The following is a 23,580-nucleotide window of genomic DNA, read 5'->3' as shown; positions in this document are numbered from 1 at the left end:
CGAAGATTGCATGATTGGTACTTGAAAATCTGCAGAGACTCTGGGGGGAGGAGTACTTTGTATGCGAGAGTTAAACCGGAGCATGACCTCGTTGGAATTGATATGTTGCCTGTTCCATTTGAGGAGTTCTATCAGTTCTTCAATCAATTGGCCCTCGATAAAGCAACTGTCACCTGCTACTGTCTGTAAGTAGTACTACTTCTGTCATTAAGTTTCTCTATATAGCTTAGCTCTTTCATTGCATGTTTTTATAATCATCCTCACTATATTATGCAGATTGAAGATCATCGAATTGAAGAAAAGACAAGTCGGTGATATTGGGTTCATTAACACAAATCTCATAGATGCAACTCAGGTTAAATTTCATGCCGCAGAAACCGAGGCCAGCATGCTAGAATCGTTGATAATAAATCAAAACAAAAATATAATACTCTTTCCTTACAACTTCAAGTGAGTGTTACTGTCTTGTGCGTATTCGGTTTCCCTTATATATTAGTCAAGGTTATAGTAATGTAATTGATGAGTTATGCATGCGTGTGCAGTTTCCACTATATTCTCCTACATATTAAGCTTGAGCAGGGACTAGTAACCGTCTTAGACTCAAGACGAAAAGATCCCAAGGACTATGCAGACATGACTCAAATACTCGAGAAGTAAGTTAAATCGATCATTATCCATCATATCAGCAACTTTGTTCATTTCCTGATATATCAAGTAATTGTTTTCTTTGTCCGGCAGGGTTTGGAGAAAATTCACCAGAAAAGCTCCGGGACTGCCGAAGGAGCTGCAATTTAGACACCCGAAAGTAAGTACTAGCTATAGTAGCATTTTAAGCGCATCTACTAGTCATTCAAGCGCTAGTTTCATCAATACCATTTGGCATTCTTGCTTATCAGTTTGATTAACCTCTATTTCTTGTAAAGTGGTTGTGGCAGCAACAAGGGAATGATTTCTGTGGTTACTATGTTTGCGAGTCCATCCGCCACACGACCTGTGAGCGGGGCTACACTGACGAACAATATGAAGTACGTAAATAACAACATTCACAATTTTATTTTATTACCATCATTTGTCTTGAGTTTCATTCATTCATATATATATGTATTGACCCCCTTCTTTAAATTAGATGTTTCGGAAGCGGGATGAACTCCTAGCACCAGCTCGCATGCGAGGAATTCAAGAGGAATTGGCGGCATTCTTTCTTGACCACGTGATCCCTGAAGACGGAGAATTCTATGTTAACCCTGAGTCCGTATGATTATATTTGTAAGAGATAATTACTGTATATATGTAGCCGGTAGTGTCAGATAGATATACGAGAACTTGTTGTTCGACCAATCTCTCGGAGAAGGAGAGGTGGTCGATATCACTTCTCTCTATATATATGCATATATGTTCATGACGATCTTCTGTTTCCTTCGTTTGCTTACTAGCTAGCTAGCGTGTCTAGTCCTCTCTATATACGTATGTATAGTACGTAGCGTCGACCAAGCACAGACATAACAGAGGACACTTCTCTCTATTAATTATAACTAGCTAACACAATATATGAAACACCTAAATTAACCCCCTAAAACCCCCAACCCCCCCCCCCCTTTCAAAAAAAAAACAAAAACCCCAGCCACAGAAGTGCTGACGCGTGGATGCCTATTGGTCCCGGTTGGTGCCACCAACCGGGACCAAAGGGTGGAGGTATTAGTACCGACACTTTAGTCCCGGTTCCTGAACCGGGACTAAAGGCCCTTACGAACCGGGACTATAGGCCCTTTTCTACCAGTGATGGTATCAGGTCCCATTCCTGAGGAGATTGGAAGACTTGTTAACCTACAAAATTTACAGCTAAGAAACAGCAACTTAAGCGGCACGATACCAAAAACCCTTGGAAACCTGAGCCAACTAAATAATTTGTACCTGTTTGGTAATCAACTTTTCGGACCTATACCCCAAGAACTAGGCAGGCTAGTGCATTTGCAAAGTCTTGATCTTAGTTTAAATGATTTTTCAGGCCCAATTCCAATCTCCATAACCAATCTCAAAAAGTTGAACACACTTTATCTCTATGGAAATCAAATCACAGGTTCAATACCCTTACAATTGGGCATCTTGTTGAATCTCAAAGATTTAGACTTGTCCACTAACAGAATATCTGGCTTTATTCCCCAAGATATTGGCAATCTGATGAATTTGCAGTTTTTAGACTTGGCCGACAACCAAATATCTGGCTCTATTCCTCGTAGCTTAGGAAATATAACCAAGGTAGTAAAAATAACCCTCTCTGAAAATCAGATAACAGGTTCCATTCCCCACGAGATTGGCAATCTCATGAACCTCGAAGCTTTAGGCTTGTATCAGAACCAAATTTCGGGATCAATACCAAAAACTTTTGGGAAGTTGCAAAGCATCCAACAACTGCAAATCTATGATAACAAATTATCAGGTTCTCTTCCTCGAGAATTTGGAGAGCTCATCAGCCTTGTTACACTTGAGTTGTCTAACAACTCACTTTCAGGACCTTTACCCGCAAATGTATGTTCAGGTGGCAAACTTCAATATATCGATGTCTCTTCTAATATGTTCAATGGCCCCATTCCAAGCAGTTTAAAGACATGTACGAGTTTGATTCGACTTCGCCTTGAGTCGAACCAACTAACAGGAGATATATCTCAGCATTTTGGTGTGTATCCACAACTCACAAAGATGCGCTTGACATCAAATAGACTCTATGGGAAGATCTCACCCAATCTAGGTGCATGTACCCAACTAACAGTACTACATCTAGCACAAAATATGATCACGGGTTCCATACCTCCTATCCTTTCTAGATTGTCCAACCTAGTAGAACTAACACTCAATTCTAATCATCTCAGTGGTGAGGTTCCACCAGAAATCGGTACTTTAACCAATCTATATAGCCTGAACTTATCATCAAACCAGTTATCTGGATCGATACCTACACAGATAGGAAAGCTTAGCAATCTAGCATACCTTGATATTTCTAGGAACATACTGAGCGGATTAATACCTGAGGAACTAGGGGCATGCACGAAACTACAGTCCTTGAAGATCAACAACAACCGCTTTAGTGGGAGTTTGCCAGGTGCGATTGGAAATTTAGCAGACCTGCAGATCATGTTAGATGTGAGCAACAATAACCTCAGTGGTGTGTTGCCACAGCAACTTGGGAAGTTGGAGATGCTAGAATCTCTGAATTTATCACGTAATCAGTTCGGTGGCAGCATTCCATCCTCCTTTGCGAGCATGGTGAGCCTTTCAACACTTGATGTGTCCTACAACGACTTGGAAGGACCAGTCCCAACAACACGGCTACTCCAAAATGCTTCAGCAAGTTGGTTTCTTCCCAATAAAGGTCTGTGTGGTAACTTCTCTGGCCTGCCACCATGTTATTCAACCCCAGCAACTGCTCATAAAAAGGGAAAGATACTTGGTTTTCTTTTGCCAATTGTTCTTGTGATGGTTTTCAGCATTGTTGCTGCAATTGTTGTCATAATAATACTTACTCATAAGAAGAGAAAACCACAAGGAAGTGCTAGCGCTGAAGCAAGGGACCTATTCTCTGTTTGGAATTTTGATGGAAGATTATCATTTGACGATATTGTAAGGGCAACAGAAGACTTTGATGATAAGTCATCATTGGAACAGGAGGATACGGCAAAGTCTACAAGGTACAACTCCAAGACGGGCAGATGGTTGCTGTGAAAAAGCTTCATCAGACCGAAGAAGAGTTGGATGATGAAAGAAGATTTCGTAATGAAATGGAAATTTTAACACAGATCCGACAACGAAGCATTGTCAAAATGTATGGATTCTGCTCCCATCCAACGTATAAATTTCTCGTCTACGACTATATTCAGCAGGGAAGCCTTCACAGGACATTGGAAAATGAGGAGCTAGCAAAGGAATTGGATTGGCACAAGAGAATTGCTCTTGCAAATGATGTGGCTCAAGCAATATCTTATTTGCATCACGAATGCAGTCCACCTATAATCCATCGAGATATCACAAGCAACAACATCTTACTTGATACATCCTTCAAGGGTTTTGTCTCGGATTTCGGCGCGGCAAGGATTCTTAAGCCCGATTCATCAAACTGGAGTGCACTAGCAGGAACGTATGGCTACATCGCTCCTGGTATGTACTAGCATAGCCTTCCTTCTCACGTTAGAAGCATTCGTCTCTATCCATTTATTCCTAATTCTAATATTCTTGATGCTTTTGTGCAGAACTGTCATACACATCTGTTGCGACAGAGAAATGTGATGTTTATAGCTTTGGGGTGGTTGTGTTAGAGCTAGTGATGGGCAAGCATCCAAGGGATTTATTATATGGTACTCTTTTTAACGGCGAACAATCAATGATGGTGAAAGATATTCTGGACCAACGGCCAACAACACCAATATCAACTGAAGAGAATAGCTTAGCTCTGCTCATCAAGCTGGCCTTATCTTGTCTGGAATCTTCTCCCCAAGCAAGGCCAACCATGCAGGAGGCATACCAAACACTCATCCAGCCATCTTCTAGTTCAACTACCATGCCTTTCAGTGCACTTACATTACAGCAAGGGATGCATGTTGACATAAGGTCTGAATCCTAGTGAGAAACCAGGGTCTACCGAAGCAGAGGCCGATTCAGATTTCTGATTTTTTACACAAGTCACTCATACACCACCTATATATACCCCTTGTATGCCATGCCATGCCACACAGGATGAGTTGACGACTCATTGCAAGTTTATGTATTTGTATATTCTCCTGATACAGCAAAAGATCACTGTTGTGTGCCCGTGGTTTTTCCCGCAAGGGTTTTCCACGTAAAAATGTGTGTCCAGTCCTGTGTTCTTGATATTTCTCTGTTTGCTTGCTGATTTCTAACAAATGCATTAATATAATATGGTTTGCAGTTTGCTTATATTTGTTAAAGACCATAGTGTAGACATAGTATCCACATGTGACAATTTCTTTCGGCTGTTGTCTGTAGGGTACTTAAAATGTGTCCTAATATTTGTCTCTTTTTATCTACTATTATTGCTCGTATAACCTAATAAAGATTGAAAAAAATGAAATCCAAAACTGGCACAGTACCATGTTGTCCTGCTTTATTTATTCCATATGGGAATCAAGATCAAATATCTTGGACCAAGCAGGAACAATCACAATGCATAAACGGAACGAAATGAATGTAAGCGCATTGGAGATAGGTTCATAAAAAAAAGAGCAAGTACCACAAGGGTCAAGGAACGACTTCGTGAAGAGGGAATGCTCTGGGCAAAGGCCGGCATGTTCAAAAATGAAAACAGAGGGTTCGAGGAGATAGGTAGCAGGTGAACGGGTCGCAAGTAATCCAATTGTAACGGTGGAGTGGGGTGTGTATATATTGTAAACCAAGTGGATGTTTTGGGAGTCCCCCCCCCCCCCCTTCTATTAATGAATGATACGCACTCTCTCGTGCGTATTCGAGAAAAAGCAATATACTAAGTAAAAGCACTTACAGAGGGTTGTAGGGCAGGAGTATGTAGTCCTTTTTCCTTATTATTGCTCCCATGAACCTGACGGTGAAAAACTGGAATCCAAAACTGACATGTTATCATTTCATCCCACTTTATTGTTCTCTGGGTATCAAAGTAAAATACCTTGGACCAAGCAGGAACGATCACAATGATCAAGTGTTCGAAAGGACCAAATGAATGTGAACACACGGATATAGGTGCATAAAACAACAAAAGTACACCAGTACTAAGTAAAATGGCTTACGGAGGGTTGTACGGCACGCATACGTAGTCCTTGTCCTCGTGATGGAGCATATGTGGTCCTTGTTCTTAGGATGGAGCAATAGATAATTTACTATTGCACTTAATTTCAAGCACTGGCAATGAGAATTTCATGGAACAAAGATACAACCTTCTTTTTCTTGATGCCTAATACAAACTTGACAAAGGATGAGATGGGATGATAGGAAAAGCGTTGACATTCTACTAGCAGAGACATACTAACAACGGGATGTACAACCGTATAGAGAACACTCCTTTTATCACACAATATTATTCCAACACAAAGGGAAAGAGACATTCCATCGTTCAGCGAATTGCAGTGGTATATGAGGCAAGATACAATGAATTTGTCCGTGCATAAACGAAGTGTCGACTATTTATAACGAGATCAAACCTATAACGTATTTTTTGGGGTTACTTTTCAGATACGAATTGATGCGTGCGGCACTGTAGACAATCCCAGTTCATCCTCCTGTGCTAACAGACAAAAGTAATTAGAGCAAATTAGTCTATGGCTGACAAGTGTAGACAATCAGGGGATTAAAGTATGTGCCGTTTGAGATGTTCAACAGAGATTTCAAAGTTCAAGGTCAAATCCATTATACGGCAGATCGTTGGCATGAAAATGATTTTTATATTCCCCCTTCTGCATGTTTCTTTTGCTAGTAAGATCAAAGATAGGATAAGCTCAATTGTTCACACCAACAATACAGGTATTTACCATGAAATTAAGACTGGACTTCATGATTTATGAGTTAAGAAATACCTTTCAATTAGATCACGTGACACGATAAAAGACACGTGTTTATAGCTTCAAGCACTTTGATTGCATGGGGAAATGACACGAGTCATGGATTTCTTCCTTGGGATATCAGCACCATAATCAATGTGAATAGAAACTAGTCAGTCTCGCAATTGACATACCTGCTGCTGGTTTGCCAGGACTGCTGCATGACCACTTGGTGCAGCAGGATAGTTAAGCTCAGAAAAAAGATCAGTCTCCTTGTCTGGTTGGAGGTACCATGGGACTGAGTTTGATTCCAAGTCCATATCAGCTTCCAAAGCATCAAGGAGAGCCTCTTTCGAGAGATTCCCTGGTTTGTGCTTCGTCTGTAAAGCCGAGGGAGAGCCTGTTTCGAGAGATTGGATAATTTGTACGTACACTGAATTTTGGCATGGAGGTACCTAAGTGAAATAGTTCGGTTCTACTGATTATTATTCTCTAAAGTATGCAAGAAATAGTAACAATTTCCACCCTTTTGATTACTCATAAATTACAAAGGGCATACCTGAGAATATTGGTGTGTCGGATGTTACACGGCAACCTACACGTACGTGGGCCGGCAGACCTGCAGAAAGCGCCAGTGACCGACTTGAGCATGGATTTTTGCTTCAGACTGTGTGGTCATGATACTGCTCGGTTGTACCGCCTTTCAATTCAACACCAGTTGCAGCCACAATTCAACAAGACTTGGGGTCCAGGATTTGTGTGAACCACAATTTAACACTGAAACTTTTATTTGACCACCACAGGTGAATAGAATTCCACACCTAATTTGTCGTTGGGCTGCGCAACCAGTCACGAGTCCTTGAGCTAAATATTCTCTTCTTTTTTCGTTGCAATCAGCATACATGGGCCGACAGACGTAGAGAAAGCGCTGGTAACGCACTTGAGCTTAGATTTTTTACTTCAGCTTGTGTGGTGAAGATGCTGCTTGGTTGCACAGGCTTTAAGAACCTACAAGTTACAACCACTAACTCATTTCCCCTCGACACATGACTTCCATCGAGACTTGTGGTCCAGGATTTGTTTTAAACAAAATTCAGCACAGAAGCCTTTATTTTTACCATATCGACAGAATTCCAGCACGGAATTTCCCCTGATGTAATCGTTGTGTTGCGCCACCGGTCACAAGCCCTTGAGCTAAATCTTTTGTTCTATGTACCATCTGAACAACGAAAAGGGAAACATTTTAGAAATTATAACACAGGTTGCTTCAATTTCTTCATAATTAAAGCAGTTACCAAAGAAATACTACCAAACAAATCACAGGAGAAACCACCAAATAAACAAAGAAATACTATCAAAAACACCACAGGAGATACCATCAAATGAAAAAACTACTGCATTACTGTTGTTAACTCAACTCCATTCAGTGCATACGTTGTCGATGGAGGAGAATTGGGAAAGATATGCGTAGGCGTACGCCATAAGTATTGCTTTCTAGGAATAATTCCTGCATGTGTTATACACGGGAATGAGGAAAGAAATTAGAGGAAGAGATGGTGACACTGAAGAAGGAAAATCACAGGAGCTAAGCTGCCAAAGGGGTGTGCTAATTTCCAAACAAGAGCTTGGAACTTCCAGCAGGGAGAGATAGCAACACTGAAGAATAGTCATCAATTGTGTGTGTGTTCACTGAGGACCTTATAACACTATTTAAAAATCAGTAGAGTTGCAATTTTTATTGAATCGCATCACCCAGCCAAACACACCATGCAAACACTAGGCAGCAAGCCATGTTGCTCAACACCTTTGTTCTACCTCTACTGCCTACTGCTAGTGTCATGCCTTCATCTCTTGGAAGAGGCACATGCGGCACGCCATGGAGGGATCTCGCTGAGGTCTCAATGCATGGCCCTCCTCCACTGGAAAGCTACACTAGTGAGTCCACCGCTGCAGATGAGCTCCTGGCAGGAAAACACCAGCCCGTGCAACTGGACGGGCATCATGTGCACGGCCATTCGCCATGGCCACCGCATGCCTTGGGTGGTGACCAACATCTCCCTGCCGGATGCTGACATCGGTGGCCAGCTCGGTGAGCTCAACTTCTCGGCACTTCCATTCCTTACATATATTGGCCTTCGGAACAACAGTCTCCATGGTGTACTACCAGCTAGTATCAGCTCCCTGTCAGCACTTTCAGAACTTTATCTTCAAATCAACCAGCTCACAGGGAAAATTCCTTATGAGATTGGTACCCTGCAAAGTCTCAGGGTGCTTGGTCTCACATATAACAATCTCACAGGGAAAATTCCTTATGAGATTGGTGCCCTGCAAAGTCTCAGATTGCTTGGTCTCGCATATAACAGACTCACGGGACATATTCCTGCATCTCTGGGTAACCTAACAATGTTAACTGCACTTGACATTAGCCAAAACATGGTATCAGGTCCTATTCCACAGGAGATTGGAAGGCTTGTCAACCTACAACTTCTACAGCTAAGCACCAACAAATTAAGAGGCACAATACCAAAAATCCTTGGAAATCTGACCCAACTAAGTATTTTGTTTCTCTATAGTAATCAACTTTCAGGACCTATACGCCAAGAACTAGGCAGGTTAGTCCATTTGCAAAAGCTTGCGCTTTATTTAAATGATTTTTCAGGTCCAATTCCAATCTCCATAAACAATCTCACTAAGATGAACACACTTATTCTATCCGAAAATCAAATCACAGGCCCAATACCCCCAGAACTAGGCAACCTCCATATGTTAAACCAACTTTTGTTGTACCGAAATCAAATCACAGGCTCAATACCCCCAGAACTAGGCAACCTCACTATGCTCAATAACCTTAGTCTCTACGACAATCAAATCACAGGCCCAATACCTTCAGAATTGGGCAACATGCTAAATCTCCAAGTAATAGAATTTTCAGGCAACCAAATATCTGGCTCTATTCCTGCCAGCTTAGGAAATATCACCAAGCTAGTAGCACTATCCCTCTACGCAAATCAGATAACTGGTTCCATCCCCAAAGAGATTGGCAATCTAATGAACCTTGAAACTTTAAGGTTGCATCTGAACCAAATTTCAGGACCAATACCAAAAACTTTTGGGAAGCTGCAAAGCATCCATGATCTGCGAATCTTCAGTAACAAATTATCAGGTTCTCTTCCTCAAGAGTTTGGGAACCTCACAAACCTTGTTAATCTCGTGATAACAAACAACTCACTTCCCAAACAAACCTTGTTTGGGAACCTCACAAACCTTGTTAATCTCGTGATACCTACAAATATTTGTTCAGGTGGAAAACTTCAAGATCTCGGTGTCGCATCAAATATGTTCAATGGCCCCATTCCAAGGAGTTTAAAGACATGCACAAGTTTGGTTATAATTGACATGCAGTCGAACCAACTAACAGGTGATATATCTCAGCATTTTGGTGCATATCCACATCTCACATTGATGAACTTGGTATCCAATAGAATCTCTGGTCACATCTCACCAAATCTAGGTGCATCTACCCAGCTAAAAGCACTAACACTAGCACATAATATGATCACGGGTTCCATACCCCGTACCCTTTCTAAATTGTCAAACCTAGCAGTGCTAAGACTAGATTCTAATCATCTCAGTGGTGAGATTCCACCTGAAATCTTTAGTTTAGCAAATCTATATTACCTAGACTTATCATCGAATCAGTTATCTGGATCCATACCTACACAAATAGGGAAGCTAAGCAATCTAGAAAACCTTGATATATCTGGGAACAGACTGGATGGATTAATACCTGAGAAACTAGGGACATGCACAAAACTACTGTCCTTGAAGATCAACAACAACAAGTTCAGTGGGAGTTTGCCTGGTGCGGTTGGAAATTTAGCGGCCCTACAGATCATGTTAGATGTGAGCAACAATAACCTAAGTGGTGTGTTGCCGCAGCAATTTGGGAAGTTGGAGAAGCTACAATTTCCGAATCTATCACATAATCAGTTCAGTGGCAGCATTCCATACTCCTTGATGTGTCCTACAACAACTTGGAAGGACCAATCCCAACAGCACGGCTACTCCAAAATGCTTCGGCAAGTTGGTTTCTTCCCAATAAAGGTCTGTGTGGTAACCACTCTGGCCTGACACCTTGTTATTCGACTCTACTAGTTGTTCACCCTAAACGGAATACACTTGGTTTGCTTTTGCCAATTGTACTTGTGGTGGGTTTCGCCATTGTTGCTGCAATTGTTGTCTTAATAATTCTTAGTCGTAACAAGAGAAAACCACAAGAAGGTGTCACAGCTGAAGCAAGGGACCTATTTTCTGTTTGGAATTTTGATGGAAGATTGGCATTTGACGATATTGTAAGGGCAACAGAAGACTTCAATGATAAGTACATCATTGGAACAGGAGGATACGGCAAAGTATACAAGGCACAACTTCAAGACGGGCAGCTAGTTGCTGTGAAGAAGCTTCATCAGAACGGAGAAGAGTTGGATGATGAAAGAAGATTTCACAGAGAAATGGAAATCTTATCACAAATCCGACAACGAAGCATTGTCAAAATGTATGGATTCTGCTCCCATCCAGCATATAAATTTCTTGTCTACGACTACATTGAGCAGGGCAGCCTCCACGGGACATTGGAAAATGAGGAGCTAGCAAAGGAATTAGATTGGAAGAAGAGAATTGCTCTTGCAACTGATGTTGCTCAAGCAATATCTTATTTGCACCACGAATGTAGTCCACCTATAATCCATCGAGACATCACAAGCAACAACATCTTACTTGATACAACCTTCAAGGCTTTTGTCTCGGATTTCGGCACAGCAAGGATTCTTAAGCCAGATTCATCAAACTGGAGTGCACTTGCAGGAACATATGGCTACATAGCTCCTGGTATGTACTTGTATAACCTTCCTTCCTACATCATAAGTATTAATCTCTTATCTACTTGTTCCGGATTCTAATGTTTTAATTTGTGCAAAACTCTCATACACATCTGTTGTGATGGAAAAATGTGATGTCTATAGCTTTGGTATGGTTGTACTAGAGCTAGTGATGGGGAAGCATCCAAGGGATCTATTAGACGGTAGTTTGTCGAGTGGGGAACAAGCTATGTTGGTAAAAGATATTCTAGACCAATGGCCGACAACACCAACAGCAACAGAAGAGAATAGCTTAGCTCTGCTCATCAAGCTGGCCTTTTCTTGCTTGGAATCTTCTCCACAAGCAAGGCCAACGATGCGGGAAGCATACCAAACACTCATCCAGCGACCCTCTTCTAGTTCATGCCCCGTGCCTTTTGGCGAACTTACATTACAGGAAGTAAGGGATGCATGTTGATATATGATCCAACTTCTAGTGAGAAGCCAGGGTCTATCATAGCGGGAGCTGATTTAGGTTCCCGTTTTGCCTCGAATCATGTTGAAGTCTGTAATCCAGTCATGTCGTCTCGAAGGTTTTATTTTTAGCAAAAAAACGGTCCATGCAGCGCGAGCCTGTACACGACATGGCCGTATCGGTAGTTGCATGCTGGTACAATCACCTCATGGAATGGCAGGAGTACCGGCCGTAGCGGCTTAGAACTTGAGGCATGGTCAAGGGACGTGGGATGGCACTTCCATGAAGCTTGGTCATAGCGCAAGATTAGGATCTCCCTATTAGCACAGTTGAGTTAATGAGCTGTTTAAATAAAGAGGAGAACAAAGCAGAAAATCTGCAACAATTTACGCAGCAAAATATCCAGATACTAGAGTGTTCACTGATTCTTCTCCCTCCCGTTTCTGCTCCAACAATATATACTTCAGGATGAGTTCATGACAATGTGTCTGTATGGTTGCTTGAAATGTGTGCAAATCTCTATGTTTACATTTGTTTAGATGTTATACCCACATTTGACACTTTCTTTATGTTGTTGTCTGCAAGGGTACTTGGAATGGTGTACTAACAATTCTATATTTATTTACTATTGCTCCCATGAACCTGAGGATGAAAGAATCAGAATCTAAAACTGACATGATATCAGCGGTCACGCTATATTGTGTAAACAGGAACAAAGGAACGTAAGCACATGGAGCTAGGTGCACAAAAAGGAAAATTTATCACAATACAATGTAAAAGGACTAACAGATCGTTGTAGGACAATCAGAGGGAATCAATCAAGAAAATTAAAGTATGTGCCGTTTGAGATGTTCAACAGAGACTTCAAAGTTCAAGATCAAATCCATCATATAACAAATGTTTGGCACGAAAAGTTTTGCATGTTCCCCCTCTGTGTGTTTCTTTTACTACTAAGATCAAGCTAAGATAAGCGAAAATTGTTCACACCAATAACATAGGTATGTATCATGAAATTAAGCTCGAAATACAGGACATGAGTTAAGAAATGCGTTCATAATCATATCAAGTATCTAGCCTGTTAATTAGATCATGTGACAAGATAAAAGAAACCCATTTGCAGGTTCACGCACAGTGATTGGATGGGAAATGACATGAGTCATCAATTTTCATAGAGATATCAACATCATAATCAATGTGAACAGAAACAACCAAGTCTCACAATTGACATACCTGTTGCCGGTTTGCCGGGACGTGCCCACTTGGTCCGGCAGGTAAGTTAAGCTCGGAATGAAGATCTGTCTCCTTGTCTGGTTGGAGGTATGATAGGACTGAATTCGATTCAAAGTCCATATCGGCTCCCAAAGCATCAAGCTCTGCATTATTCAATATACAAAATGAGAACAGAAAACAGAGAACAGCGTTGGAGTATGATACAATGCACGACGCAAAATCAGTTCAGGGATGACAACCGAAGTGCCAAAGAAACGTTTCAGATAAAATCCCAGACGTAAGACTGATATAAGTATGAAGCTGGTAACCACTGCAAGGAAAACTAGCTTATACCAAGAGTTTCCTGTATTTCATTGCTCACATCCATAAGATCCATCATCTCGTCTAGCATGCTCTACGGATTATAAAAAAAGGTATGGATTCAGATGTAGTTCAAACTGTTACATGTGTATAGTCCCTTTTCTGTATATCCCCAGTGTATAAGGGATTTCCTGCACTTTACCACACATGTATATGTATTGGCCTTTGGTCCTCAGTGAAGATCTGTTGCTCATTATCCAATATGGTATCAGATGCTAGGTTAGCCTCTCTCCCGCACGATGCAACTCCGTGCGTGGTCCGTCCTAGCCGCCGCCGTTGCTAGGCTCCGTTTCTAGTCTTCCTCTTCACCGGCTGCTCGTCCTAGTCTTCTTCTTCATCACCGGCTGCTTCCAGCCCAGCTGTGCTCGGCCCCGTCCAGCTCCCGCCGCCTGCCGTGCTTGGCCCCACCCAGATCTGCAGCCCCTGCTGCCGAACTCCGGCTCGTCATCCCGTCCGGCCGCCGCTCCCTCCCCGATGGGCTACCACTGCCCCGTTCCTGCCCAGGTGCTGGCCCCTTCTCCGCCGGTTCCCGTCTGGCTGCGGGCGCCCTGTTCCCGCCCAGCTGTCGGCCCTCCTACCCACCGGCCATGTCGGCCCCGTTCCCGGGCGCCCCTCTCCGCCCAGCCGTCGTTCTGCCCGTGGCTGGTCCAACCCGTGGCTGGCTGGTCCGCCAGTGGTCGATCTGTCTGCTTCTCGCTCGATCTAAATCAAGTTATGTGTCCGTTGACCAAAAAAACAGAAGAGAGCTCCTTATGTCTTCTTCGGGCTATGTTGTTGTTCCTCGGTGCTCTGTGATCTTTGATGGCACCAACTATGCTAAGTTTGTGGGTTTCATGTGTATCCATATGCGTAGTCTTCTTCTGTGGGGTGTTTTCTCTGGCCCGCCATGCGCTGTTGCTCCCGTAGCTCCTACCCCGCCAGTACCGCCGGTCCTTGCTGCTGATGTTTCCCAGGCTGATCGGGATGCAGTCAAGGCTCTCAATGACGCCGCGGTTGATGCTTATGATCAGTAGATGTCAGCTTATTCAGATGCTCTTTCTTCCTACCGAGATGCTCTGTCTGCTTAAACTCAGTGGTGCAATGATGATGCTCGTGCTGCTGATGTTCTTACTGCGAGTGTCCTCCCTCAGTTTGCTTCAGAGTTTATGGGTCTCAGCACCGTTGCAGCAATGTGGTCTTATGTCAGTCAGCGCTATCAGCCCTCTGGTGATGCTCTCTACTTATCTATGGTGCGTCAGGAGCATGCTCTTCAGCAGGGTGACTCTTCTGTTGATGAGTTCTACACACAGACGTCTGCCATCTGGCGCCAGCTTGACTCTCTTCGGTCAGTTGTTTGTGGAGCTTGCCGCTGCTACCAGACTATGCGGTTCGATCGACTTGGAGTTTCAGCGTGTCCATGAGTTCTTATCTTGCCTTCGCTTTGAGTTTGAGCCTCGACGTGCTTACTTGCTTGCTCGTGGTCGTGTTCCTATCTCGGAGGTTCTTGCTGAACTTCGTGCCGAGGAGACCCGCCTTTGTTCTGCTGGGTTGCTCGTGGTTCCTTCAGTGTTGGCTGCCCGCGCTCCTGGGCCGTCTGCTTGTCTCACTGCTCCACCGCTCCTGCCCACACCTTCGGGGGGGGGGGGTCGCCCTCCTTATGTTGAGAAGGGGTGGTCATGCCGTGACACCTTCTATGACTACTACTCCAAGCCAGGTCACCTAGAGTCTGATTGTCGCCAGAAGCAGCGAAATCAGAGGCGCTTCTTTTCCAGTGGGACTCCTGTGTCGTCATCGACTCCATCACTCACTAACCAGGACATTGTGTGGCTCAAGCGCCTTCTAGGTTCCTCCGGTTCTTCATCGACAGGTTCTGCTGCTGCTGTGACTGCTTTCACCACTTCATCACCGCTGGCATCTACACCGTCAGGTACATCTTCGTGGGTTCTGGACTCTAAAGCTTCCTTTCATATGTCCTCTGATTCTTTAGTGTTGTCTTCTCTTCGCCCTCTTGAATCTCCTATTAATGTTCTTACTGCCGATGGCACATCTCTTCTTGTTGCTAGTCATGGTATTCTTTCCACTCCATCCTTTTATGTTCCTAGTGTTTCACATGTTCCTCGCCTTACTATGAATCTTTTTTCCGCTGCCCAACTTACCTATTCTAGTTGTCGTGTCATTCTTGATACCGACTCTTGCTCCATTCAGGATCGTCGCACCAAGGCTTTGGTTGGTGCTGGCCCCCAACGCCGTAAGTCAGAGGGCCTTTGGGAGGTTGAATGGGTTTGTGTTCCTTCCGCTGCCACCACTTCTACTAGCTCTCATGCTCTTGCTGCCTCTTCGTCTGCGTCCTTCCAGCAGTGGCATCATCACCTTGGTCATATCTATGGCTCTCGCTTGCCATCTTTAGTGCGTCAGGGCCTCTTACGGTCTGTATCTGGAGATGTTTGTTTACATAGGAATGGTTGTAGAGTTGGCAAACAGACCCAATTACCTTATCCTACCAATGAGTCACTACTAGGGAAAACCTTATACACAGAATCTTAGCAGTAGCGCGGCACAAAAAGAGGTTGTACTGCTAAGTAGTAGTAGCGCGGGTTGTGAACCCACGCTACTACTAAGTTGATAGTAGTAGCGCGGGTTTTCAACCCACGCTACTACTAAGTGTTCTCCACCGCGCCCGCCCGGACAAGCAGTAGTAGTAGTGCGGGATATAAACCCACGTTACTACTAACTTTGATAACGGTAGCGCGGTTTGTAAACCACGCGCTACTACTATGTGGTCTTCATCGTGCCTCCCGTGACATGCCGTAGTAGCAGCGTGGGGTATAAACCCAGCGCTACTACTATAGAACCACCAACGCATGACGCCAAATTCCCCTCCTGACCACTCCGCCCGCTCTTCCTCTCCTTTTTCCCAGGTCCCTGGCGCCGCCGCCCAACGTCCCCACCAAGCACCACCCGTCCGCCACCGCCACCGCTTCCCTCTCCCTCTCCACCCGCGCGCGCCGCCTCCCCCAGCGCCCCGTCCCCCTCGCCGTCTCCTCCGGCAGACGGGGTCGGCCCCGCGGCGGCGACGCGGGGCGACGTGTACCTGGGGCGGCAGCTCACGGCCGCGGCCGCGACGGGCGCCCACACGCGCACGCCGGAGGAGGACGTCGAGAGGCGCCGCCGCCGCAAGGAGAAGCGGAGGGCCCTGGCCAAGAAGATGACCCCAACACACACTCCCGCTCCCATCCTCTTCTCCCGGGATGCAAGCAGCTGCAAGGAAGGGCGCGGCGGCGGCGGCGGCAGCGTCGGCGTCCTTCCACTCCACTGCCGCGGCGCTCTCAAAATCCACGGTGCGCCCACCCTGACTTTCCCCATCCATCTCTTTCTCCCGCTTTCTTGTTGCCTGATGACGAACCAATTCGATCCACGCATCCAGTTCAGTTCTCGCTCTCCAAATCCCATTAGGATTGCTATACTAGATAGGCTGTAAAAGAGGAATATTTACTGCCCGGGATCATCATCACAGTCAGCTTAGCAGGGTGATTAGTTTGCACGCTTCAGCAATGGAAGCTCTATCGTGCTGTGCATTTTTCAGGTCCACTGCACATTTGAGGTCTACCTCAATTTCATAATGAAATTCAAATTGGGGGTTCCATTAATTTCACCCACAAAAAATTGAGTGCCCGAGGGCTTGCCAAATGCCAAGTACAGTAGCATATGCGTGTATTCAATAAAACTATTTGGGATGTGAGCTTGACCATGGTTCTGTAATTATTTTTGCGCAGCCTCGTATCCAGTTCAACGTCCGTGAAAAGCGCACAGACGCGAAGAATGCCCTTAAGAACATTCTGCTTATCAGAGCATGGACTAACATGACACAGTGTGTTTCCTTTCGCCTGTCGTCGCTGTCGGCAGTGAAAATTCGATGCCAAATCACACCTGATGGCTGATGTAGTGTCTGCACTAGGAAATGAAATTCTAAAGTGACAATTTGTTTATCTTGACTGTATGATTGCTGGACGTGACAACATTGTCTTGTTTGTATCCTGTGTGAGCAGAAGAAGAGGCACAACCAACTGAAGACCGTGCTATGCGGGCGGTGCAAGCTGCTGTCGCACGGAAGGTGTTTGACGAAATGACCAAGGTAAGAGTGGCTTTCATAGTTCTAGTACTACTTGGTGTTTTTGTTTCTCTCTGTAATGTACTAATGTGAGTCTAATGATTAAATGGGAGGCGAGACGACATCGTCGCTTGGACTCAAACGAACCGTTGGCTCGGCCGCTGCCTGCTGCGACGATCAACCTCCGTAGGTCATTTTCTAGGATTTGATAGGGTTAATGTGACACACTCCCCGTAGGTCATTTTCTAGGATTTGATAGGGTTAATGTGCTACTCTTATCAGGCATGTACTTTATTCTAATCAAATTTGATAGGGTTAATGTGACACAATACCCGTAGGTCATTTTCTAGGATTTGAAAATAACTGCTAGTACTTGTGTGCAGGCTGCTAATAGTAGCATACTTTGTTCTAATCAAAATTTCTATTCAATTCAATCCGGAAAGCCACTCTGTTAGTAATACAGAACTAGCATTTATTTAGACTGAAAATATGCACTGTAATTTAATGTGGATTTTTGCCCAGTAATGTGTATTCCTTCTCTTTTTGGTTGCCGGAATTTAAAGTGGTTTTGGACTGTAATTTTCAGAAATGTGTCACCTCTAGTTTACCTGAATATTCTTGTATTCTTATCAGTTTTTGTGCCCCATTCTAAAGAAGTTCAGTAAATGTGTACGTCCCATTCTGTAAATACTCCCTCCGTTCCTAAATATAGGGTGTATAGTTTTTGGCATGGAAATTAAAGAACGCACATGGAGGGAAAATTTCACAAGTTTTGGGCGAGATTGCACCTAAATAATTGACATGAGAAAATAAAGGAGCTTGACCTATATAAGGAAATGTAATCAAATCCCTTAAGAAATTATTCAAACGAGTGGTGAAACGCAATACACCTTATATTTTGGACTTTTTCTCAAAAATCTATACACCTTATATCAAGGAACGGAGGGAGTACAATATTTTACAAACCATTTAGATACAAAAACCTGATCTTTGTTTTCTTTTTCACAAGAAGCTATTTTTGGCTTACATGAAGGGATGCATGCTCTTCATCTTGCAGGTATGACTCATCCTCGCATTCTTACTCCGCCTTTGTTTCCTTCGTCTTCTTGATTCTGAAATTTTAAGATAAATTGTAAGTACTCAGTATCATGTTCTTAAGCAAAGCTACTGTTTTTTTCTTGAATTACAGTGTTTTGTCTGACCTATGTATAGTGTCAATAAAATCTAAATTTCAAGATGGAGATACATTTTTTGGTGGCATCTTACATCACAGTCGTTGGTTGTAGGATTTTAGAAAAAACACTGTATCAGGAATACAAGTGTTTATGAAACTACTGTTGATGGTTTAGCCAAACACCTCACAGTTTCCAAAACTATAGTTTTGTAGAAACCATAGTATTCTGATTGAGCTAACCTGTGGGAGTCAAGGTGCGTACGCTCCTTGTCTTTTTCACTTTTTAGATTAGATTGAATAACAAGAATTGCCAATCAACTGTAAAAAAATTAATTACCAATCTGCATGCACAAGACATATATCTTTCTCATCATTTTAAACAGTAACCATTGATACTCCAAGCATACATTTTCTGAGAATTACTCCATATATGTAGGCTGGCAGCGGTGTTCGCAAATCACCATGGAGAAAGTAAAGACCTCTGGCTATTACTATTGATTCGTGTGCATGTGCTAAAAAGTAAGAAAATACCCTACTAGATTTGGACGCTGACGAGCACTAACAAGTTTTCACTTTCCCGACGTGGCCACAGGGGTGATCGACGCGGACTACCGCTGCCTGGTGGGCGTCGTGCTCTTCAACCACTCGGAGGTGGACTTCGCCGTGAAGCCCGGTGACCGCGTCGCACAGATGATCGTCCAGGTGATCGTGACGCCGTAGGTCGCCGAGGTGGAGGACCTCGATACCATCGTTTGGGGGGAGGGAGGATTGGGGTCCACCAGCATCTGAACTCCGAGCCTTGGTAGATACATCTAGAGAAGTGGTATCTTTAGGCTGCTGGTGGAACACTAGGAAAGGTACCCACCTTTGGTTGTGTGCGTTTACTGTTAAATGGAATCACGTGATCTCTTGCAGTTGAGATGTTCAATGTTGCATCCATGAATGGTGCGAGTGTTAAGATGGTCCTGTGACCTTAATTTATTTTGCACTGGACGTGTCATTGATCTTCATCCATGAATGTTGCATCTAATTTTTTTTAATTCTTAATTTGTTAGTAGTAGCGTGGGGGGAAAATGTGTGCTTCTAGTATTTAAGATACTAGTAGCGTGTGGTGTAATAGATGCGCTACTACTATTCTGTTATTAGTAGCGCGGGCTTCAAATAGTAGTAGCGTGGGTGGCATCCGCGCTACTATTAACTTTTTAGTAGTAGCGCGGGTCGCCGCCCTCGTACTGAGGATGCTTCCCCTGATGTGCCTTCCTCCTCTGGTGCGCCTCCCTTCACGCCCCCCCCCCCCCCCCCCCCCCCCCCCCCCCCCCCCCCCCCCCCCCCCCCCCCCCCCCCCCCGGTTCATAACCTCCATGCTCGGCTTCGCCCCCCGCCTGATCGCTGTTCTCCTTATCGGTACGGTCTCTCTGTTATTGCTGAGCCCACTTCCTATCGGACTGCCATGAGTCAGCCTGAATGGCAGCTTGCGATGGCCGAAGAGCTTGCTGCCCTTGAGCGCTCTGGCACATGGGGTCTGGTTTCCCTTCCTTCCGGTGTTCGTCCCATCACCTGCAAGTGGGTCTACAATATTAAGACTCGCTCCGATGGTTCTCTTAAGCGCTACAAAGCTCGGCTTGTGGCTCATGGCTTTCAGCAGGAGAAGGGACAAGATTATGATGAGACATTCGCTCATGTGGCCCACATGACCACTGTCCACACTCTTCTTAGTGTGGCTTCTGTTCGTCATTGGTCTATCTCTCAACTTGATGTCCAGAACGCTTTTCTCAATGGTGAGTTGAGTGAGGAGGTTTATATGCGGCCACCACCGGGGTACTATGCTCCTGATGGCATGGTTTGTCGACTTCGCCGCTCTCTCTATGGTCTTAAACAGGCCCCTCGCGCCTGGTTTGAGCGTTTTGCCTACGTGGTGACTACCGCTGGCTTCTTGCCCAGTGATCATGATCCTGCGTTGTTTATTCACACGTTTCCTCGTGGTCGGACTCTTCACCTTCTCTATGTTGATGACATGATCATCACTGATGACGACTCTGACTACATTGCCTTTGTTAAGGCTCACCTTCGCGACCAGTTCTCATGTATGATCTTGGTCCACTTCGCTATTTTCTTGGGATTGAGGTTTCCTCGACCTCTGATGGCTTCTACATGTCCTAGGAAAAATATATTCAGGATCTTCTTGCTCGAGCTGCGCTCGGTGATGAGCGCATTGTTGTGACTCCTATGGAGCTCAATGTTCAGCTTCGTGCCTCTGACGGTGACCCTCTTCCTAATCCCACTCGCTATCGTCACCTCGTTGGCAGCCTTGTCTATCTTGGTGTTACGTGTCCTGACATCTCCTATCCCGTCCACATCCTGAGTCAGTTTGTTTCAGCCCCCACCTCTGTCCACTATAGCCATATCCTCCGTGTTCTACGATATCTTCGTGGCACGATCTCTCATCGCCTTTTCTTTCCCCGCTCCAGCTCTCTCGAGCTCCAGGCCTACTCTGATGCTACCTGGGCTAGTGATCCCTTTGATAGACACTCGCTGTCTACTTACTGTGTCTTTCTTGGTGGCTCTCTTATTGCCTGGAAGACCAAGAAACAGACTGCGGTTTCTCGCTCGAGTACAGAGGCTGAGTTACGAGCGATGACTATGTTGACAGTTGAGGTGATTTGGTTATGGTGGTTGCTTGAGGATTTTGGTGTGTCTGCTCCTACCTCGACTCCCTTACTGTCTGACAGTACCGGTGCTATCAGTATTGCTCGTGACCAGGTGAAGCATGAGCTCACCAAGCACATCGGTGTGGATGCCCACTTTGTGCGTGCTGCTGTGCAAGATCAGACTCTTGCTCTTCACTATGTGCCTTCTGAGTTACAGTTGGCGGACTTCTTCATGAAGGCACAAACTCGAGCGCAACATGTCTTTTTTCTCTCCAAACTCAGTGTTGTTGATCCACCATGAGTTTGAGGGGGGGGGGTGTTAGATGTGTATAGTCCATTTTCTGTATATCTCCAATGTATAAGGGGTTTCCTGCACTTTACCACACATGTATATGTATTGGCCTTTGGTCCTCATTGCAGATCTGTTGCTCATTATCCAACACAAACAAAATTAGGCAGGAAAAATAAGCACGCAAATAAAGAATCGGGTACACTGAAGGATGTTGCATACATCTATATCTTCAATCCTGACAGTTGTCATCATCCGTTTCAACTCTTTATTGGCAGCCTTCATTACATTTATCTGCAAAATGAAAGACACTTCAACACTAGTCTGGGAACTAGAATCATAATCTACCAACCAAGAACTTGGTGGGAAACTTAAATGAAAGACGCTTAATCATACAATTTGTTGAGCATCTTTATTTCCTTCCGATGCGCAAGCAACTTGGTCAAGATTATAGGTTTTGTTGTAAAGCATGTCACATTCACCTTCGTGTGCGATGGCGGAAAGTCGTACCTCAACTCGAGGGGATGCCGTACGTGTTTATAGGCAGGGGCGCACCTCCCTGATAGCGCATACAGTTTAGATTACATCTTGGAGAGGAAGCTAGGTAGAGATAAGATTACAAAGGGAAGATAAAGATAGATCCTGGCTAACCAACTCTACCAACTACCTAAGATGATCTGGTGCGGCTGCCTCCTTGTCACGCACGTAACAATGTTGTTTGACACCCTCCCTTAATCACAACTTCATTAAGTTGAGATTATATCTGAAAGTCTCAAAGCTTCGTATAGGCAAGGCTTTTGTAAACGCATCTGCAGTCTGGTCCTGAGAATGTATGAACCGAATGTCTAGGAGTTTATTAGAAACTCTCTCTCTCTGACAAAGTGAAAATCTATCTCAATATGCTTTGTTCTTGCATGAAAAACGGGATTTGCTGAAAGATAGGTTGCACCCAAGTTATCACACCACAGACATGGAGCCTGAGCAGTTTTCACACCGAGCTCCTTAAGAATGGATTGAACCCATATAATTTCTGCTGTAGCATTGGCCAGTGCCTTGTACTCTGCCTCTGTACTGGACCTGGAAACAGTGGCTTGCTTTCTGGCACACCAAGAAATCAGGTTAGGTCCAAGAAATACTGCAAAGCCACCAGTAGACCGTCTATCATCCAAACATCCTGCCCAATCTGAGTCAGAGAATGCACTAACAAGAGTGGAGGATGACTTGCTAAAATTAAGACCAATGCTCATAGTATCTTTCACATATCTGACTATACGTTTTGCAGCAGTCAAATGAACTGTGGTTGGTGCATGAAGGAATTGACACACTTTGTTGACAGCAAAAGAAATGTTAGGTCGTGTGAGTGTTAAGTATTGAAGTGCACCCACAAGACTTCTATACCTGGTGCTGTCTTCTGAACTCAAAGGTGTTCCTTCTGTGAGAGACAATTTTTCTGTACTAGACAAAGGAGTAGTAGTAGATTTACAACCTTGCAGCCCAGCTTTTCTTATCAAATCATTTGCATATTTTTCCCGGGAGAGATGAAGTCCATCCTTGTGCTATTTTACTTCAATCCCTAGGAAGTAGTGCAAATCACCAAGGTCCTTTAGAGCAAACTCAGTAATTAAGTCCTTCAATAATCCTGTTATTGCCTCATCAGATGAACTTGTGACAATAATTTCATCAACATATATAAGAACAAATATTGATGTATTGGACTTATTGTAAATGAACAGTGAAGTGTCAGACTTTGAAGGAAGAAAACCAAGCATTTGCATCTTTTTACTGAGACGAGAATACCATGCCCTAGGAGCCTGTTTCAATCCATACAGTGCTTTATCAAGCTTGCATATATGAGAGGGTGCATGTTTGCTTTCAAACCCAGGAGGTTGTTTCATATAAACCTCCTCTTCTAGAACACCATGAAGAAACACGTTCTGTACGTCTAA

At 44.2% G+C, this 23,580-nt stretch overlaps 1 protein-coding gene and 2 pseudogenes across 1 annotated transcript in view; 2 read left to right on the top strand and 1 right to left on the bottom strand.

Annotated features, from left to right (window-relative positions):
* The first annotated feature begins 1,779 nt into the window (after positions 1 to 1,779).
* LOC125533637 lies at positions 1,780 to 4,783 on the top strand (annotated as a pseudogene).
* Positions 4,784 to 6,206: 1,423 nt separating this feature from the next.
* The window catches only part of LOC125540784 (vacuolar protein sorting-associated protein 60.1-like), a 34,304-nt gene continuing 16,930 nt past the window's right edge, over positions 6,207 to 23,580 (bottom strand). The window contains exons 2-7 of the mRNA XM_048704347.1: positions 22,031 to 22,122; positions 21,857 to 21,928; positions 13,400 to 13,470; positions 12,113 to 12,123; positions 6,710 to 6,879; positions 6,207 to 6,257 (exon numbers count right to left, since the gene is read on the bottom strand). Of these exons, the coding sequence (XP_048560304.1) occupies positions 6,207 to 6,257; positions 6,710 to 6,879; positions 12,113 to 12,123; positions 13,400 to 13,470; positions 21,857 to 21,928; positions 22,031 to 22,122 (467 nt within the window). The remainder of the gene's footprint in view (positions 6,258 to 6,709; positions 6,880 to 12,112; positions 12,124 to 13,399; positions 13,471 to 21,856; positions 21,929 to 22,030; positions 22,123 to 23,580) is intronic.
* LOC125532480 lies at positions 8,303 to 11,856 on the top strand (annotated as a pseudogene).

This window comes from Triticum urartu, chromosome 1 (assembly GCF_003073215.2).
Source record: "Triticum urartu cultivar G1812 chromosome 1, Tu2.1, whole genome shotgun sequence".
Taxonomy (NCBI): Eukaryota; Viridiplantae; Streptophyta; class Magnoliopsida; order Poales; family Poaceae; genus Triticum; species Triticum urartu.
This window is presented reverse-complemented; position numbering and strand designations above follow the sequence as displayed.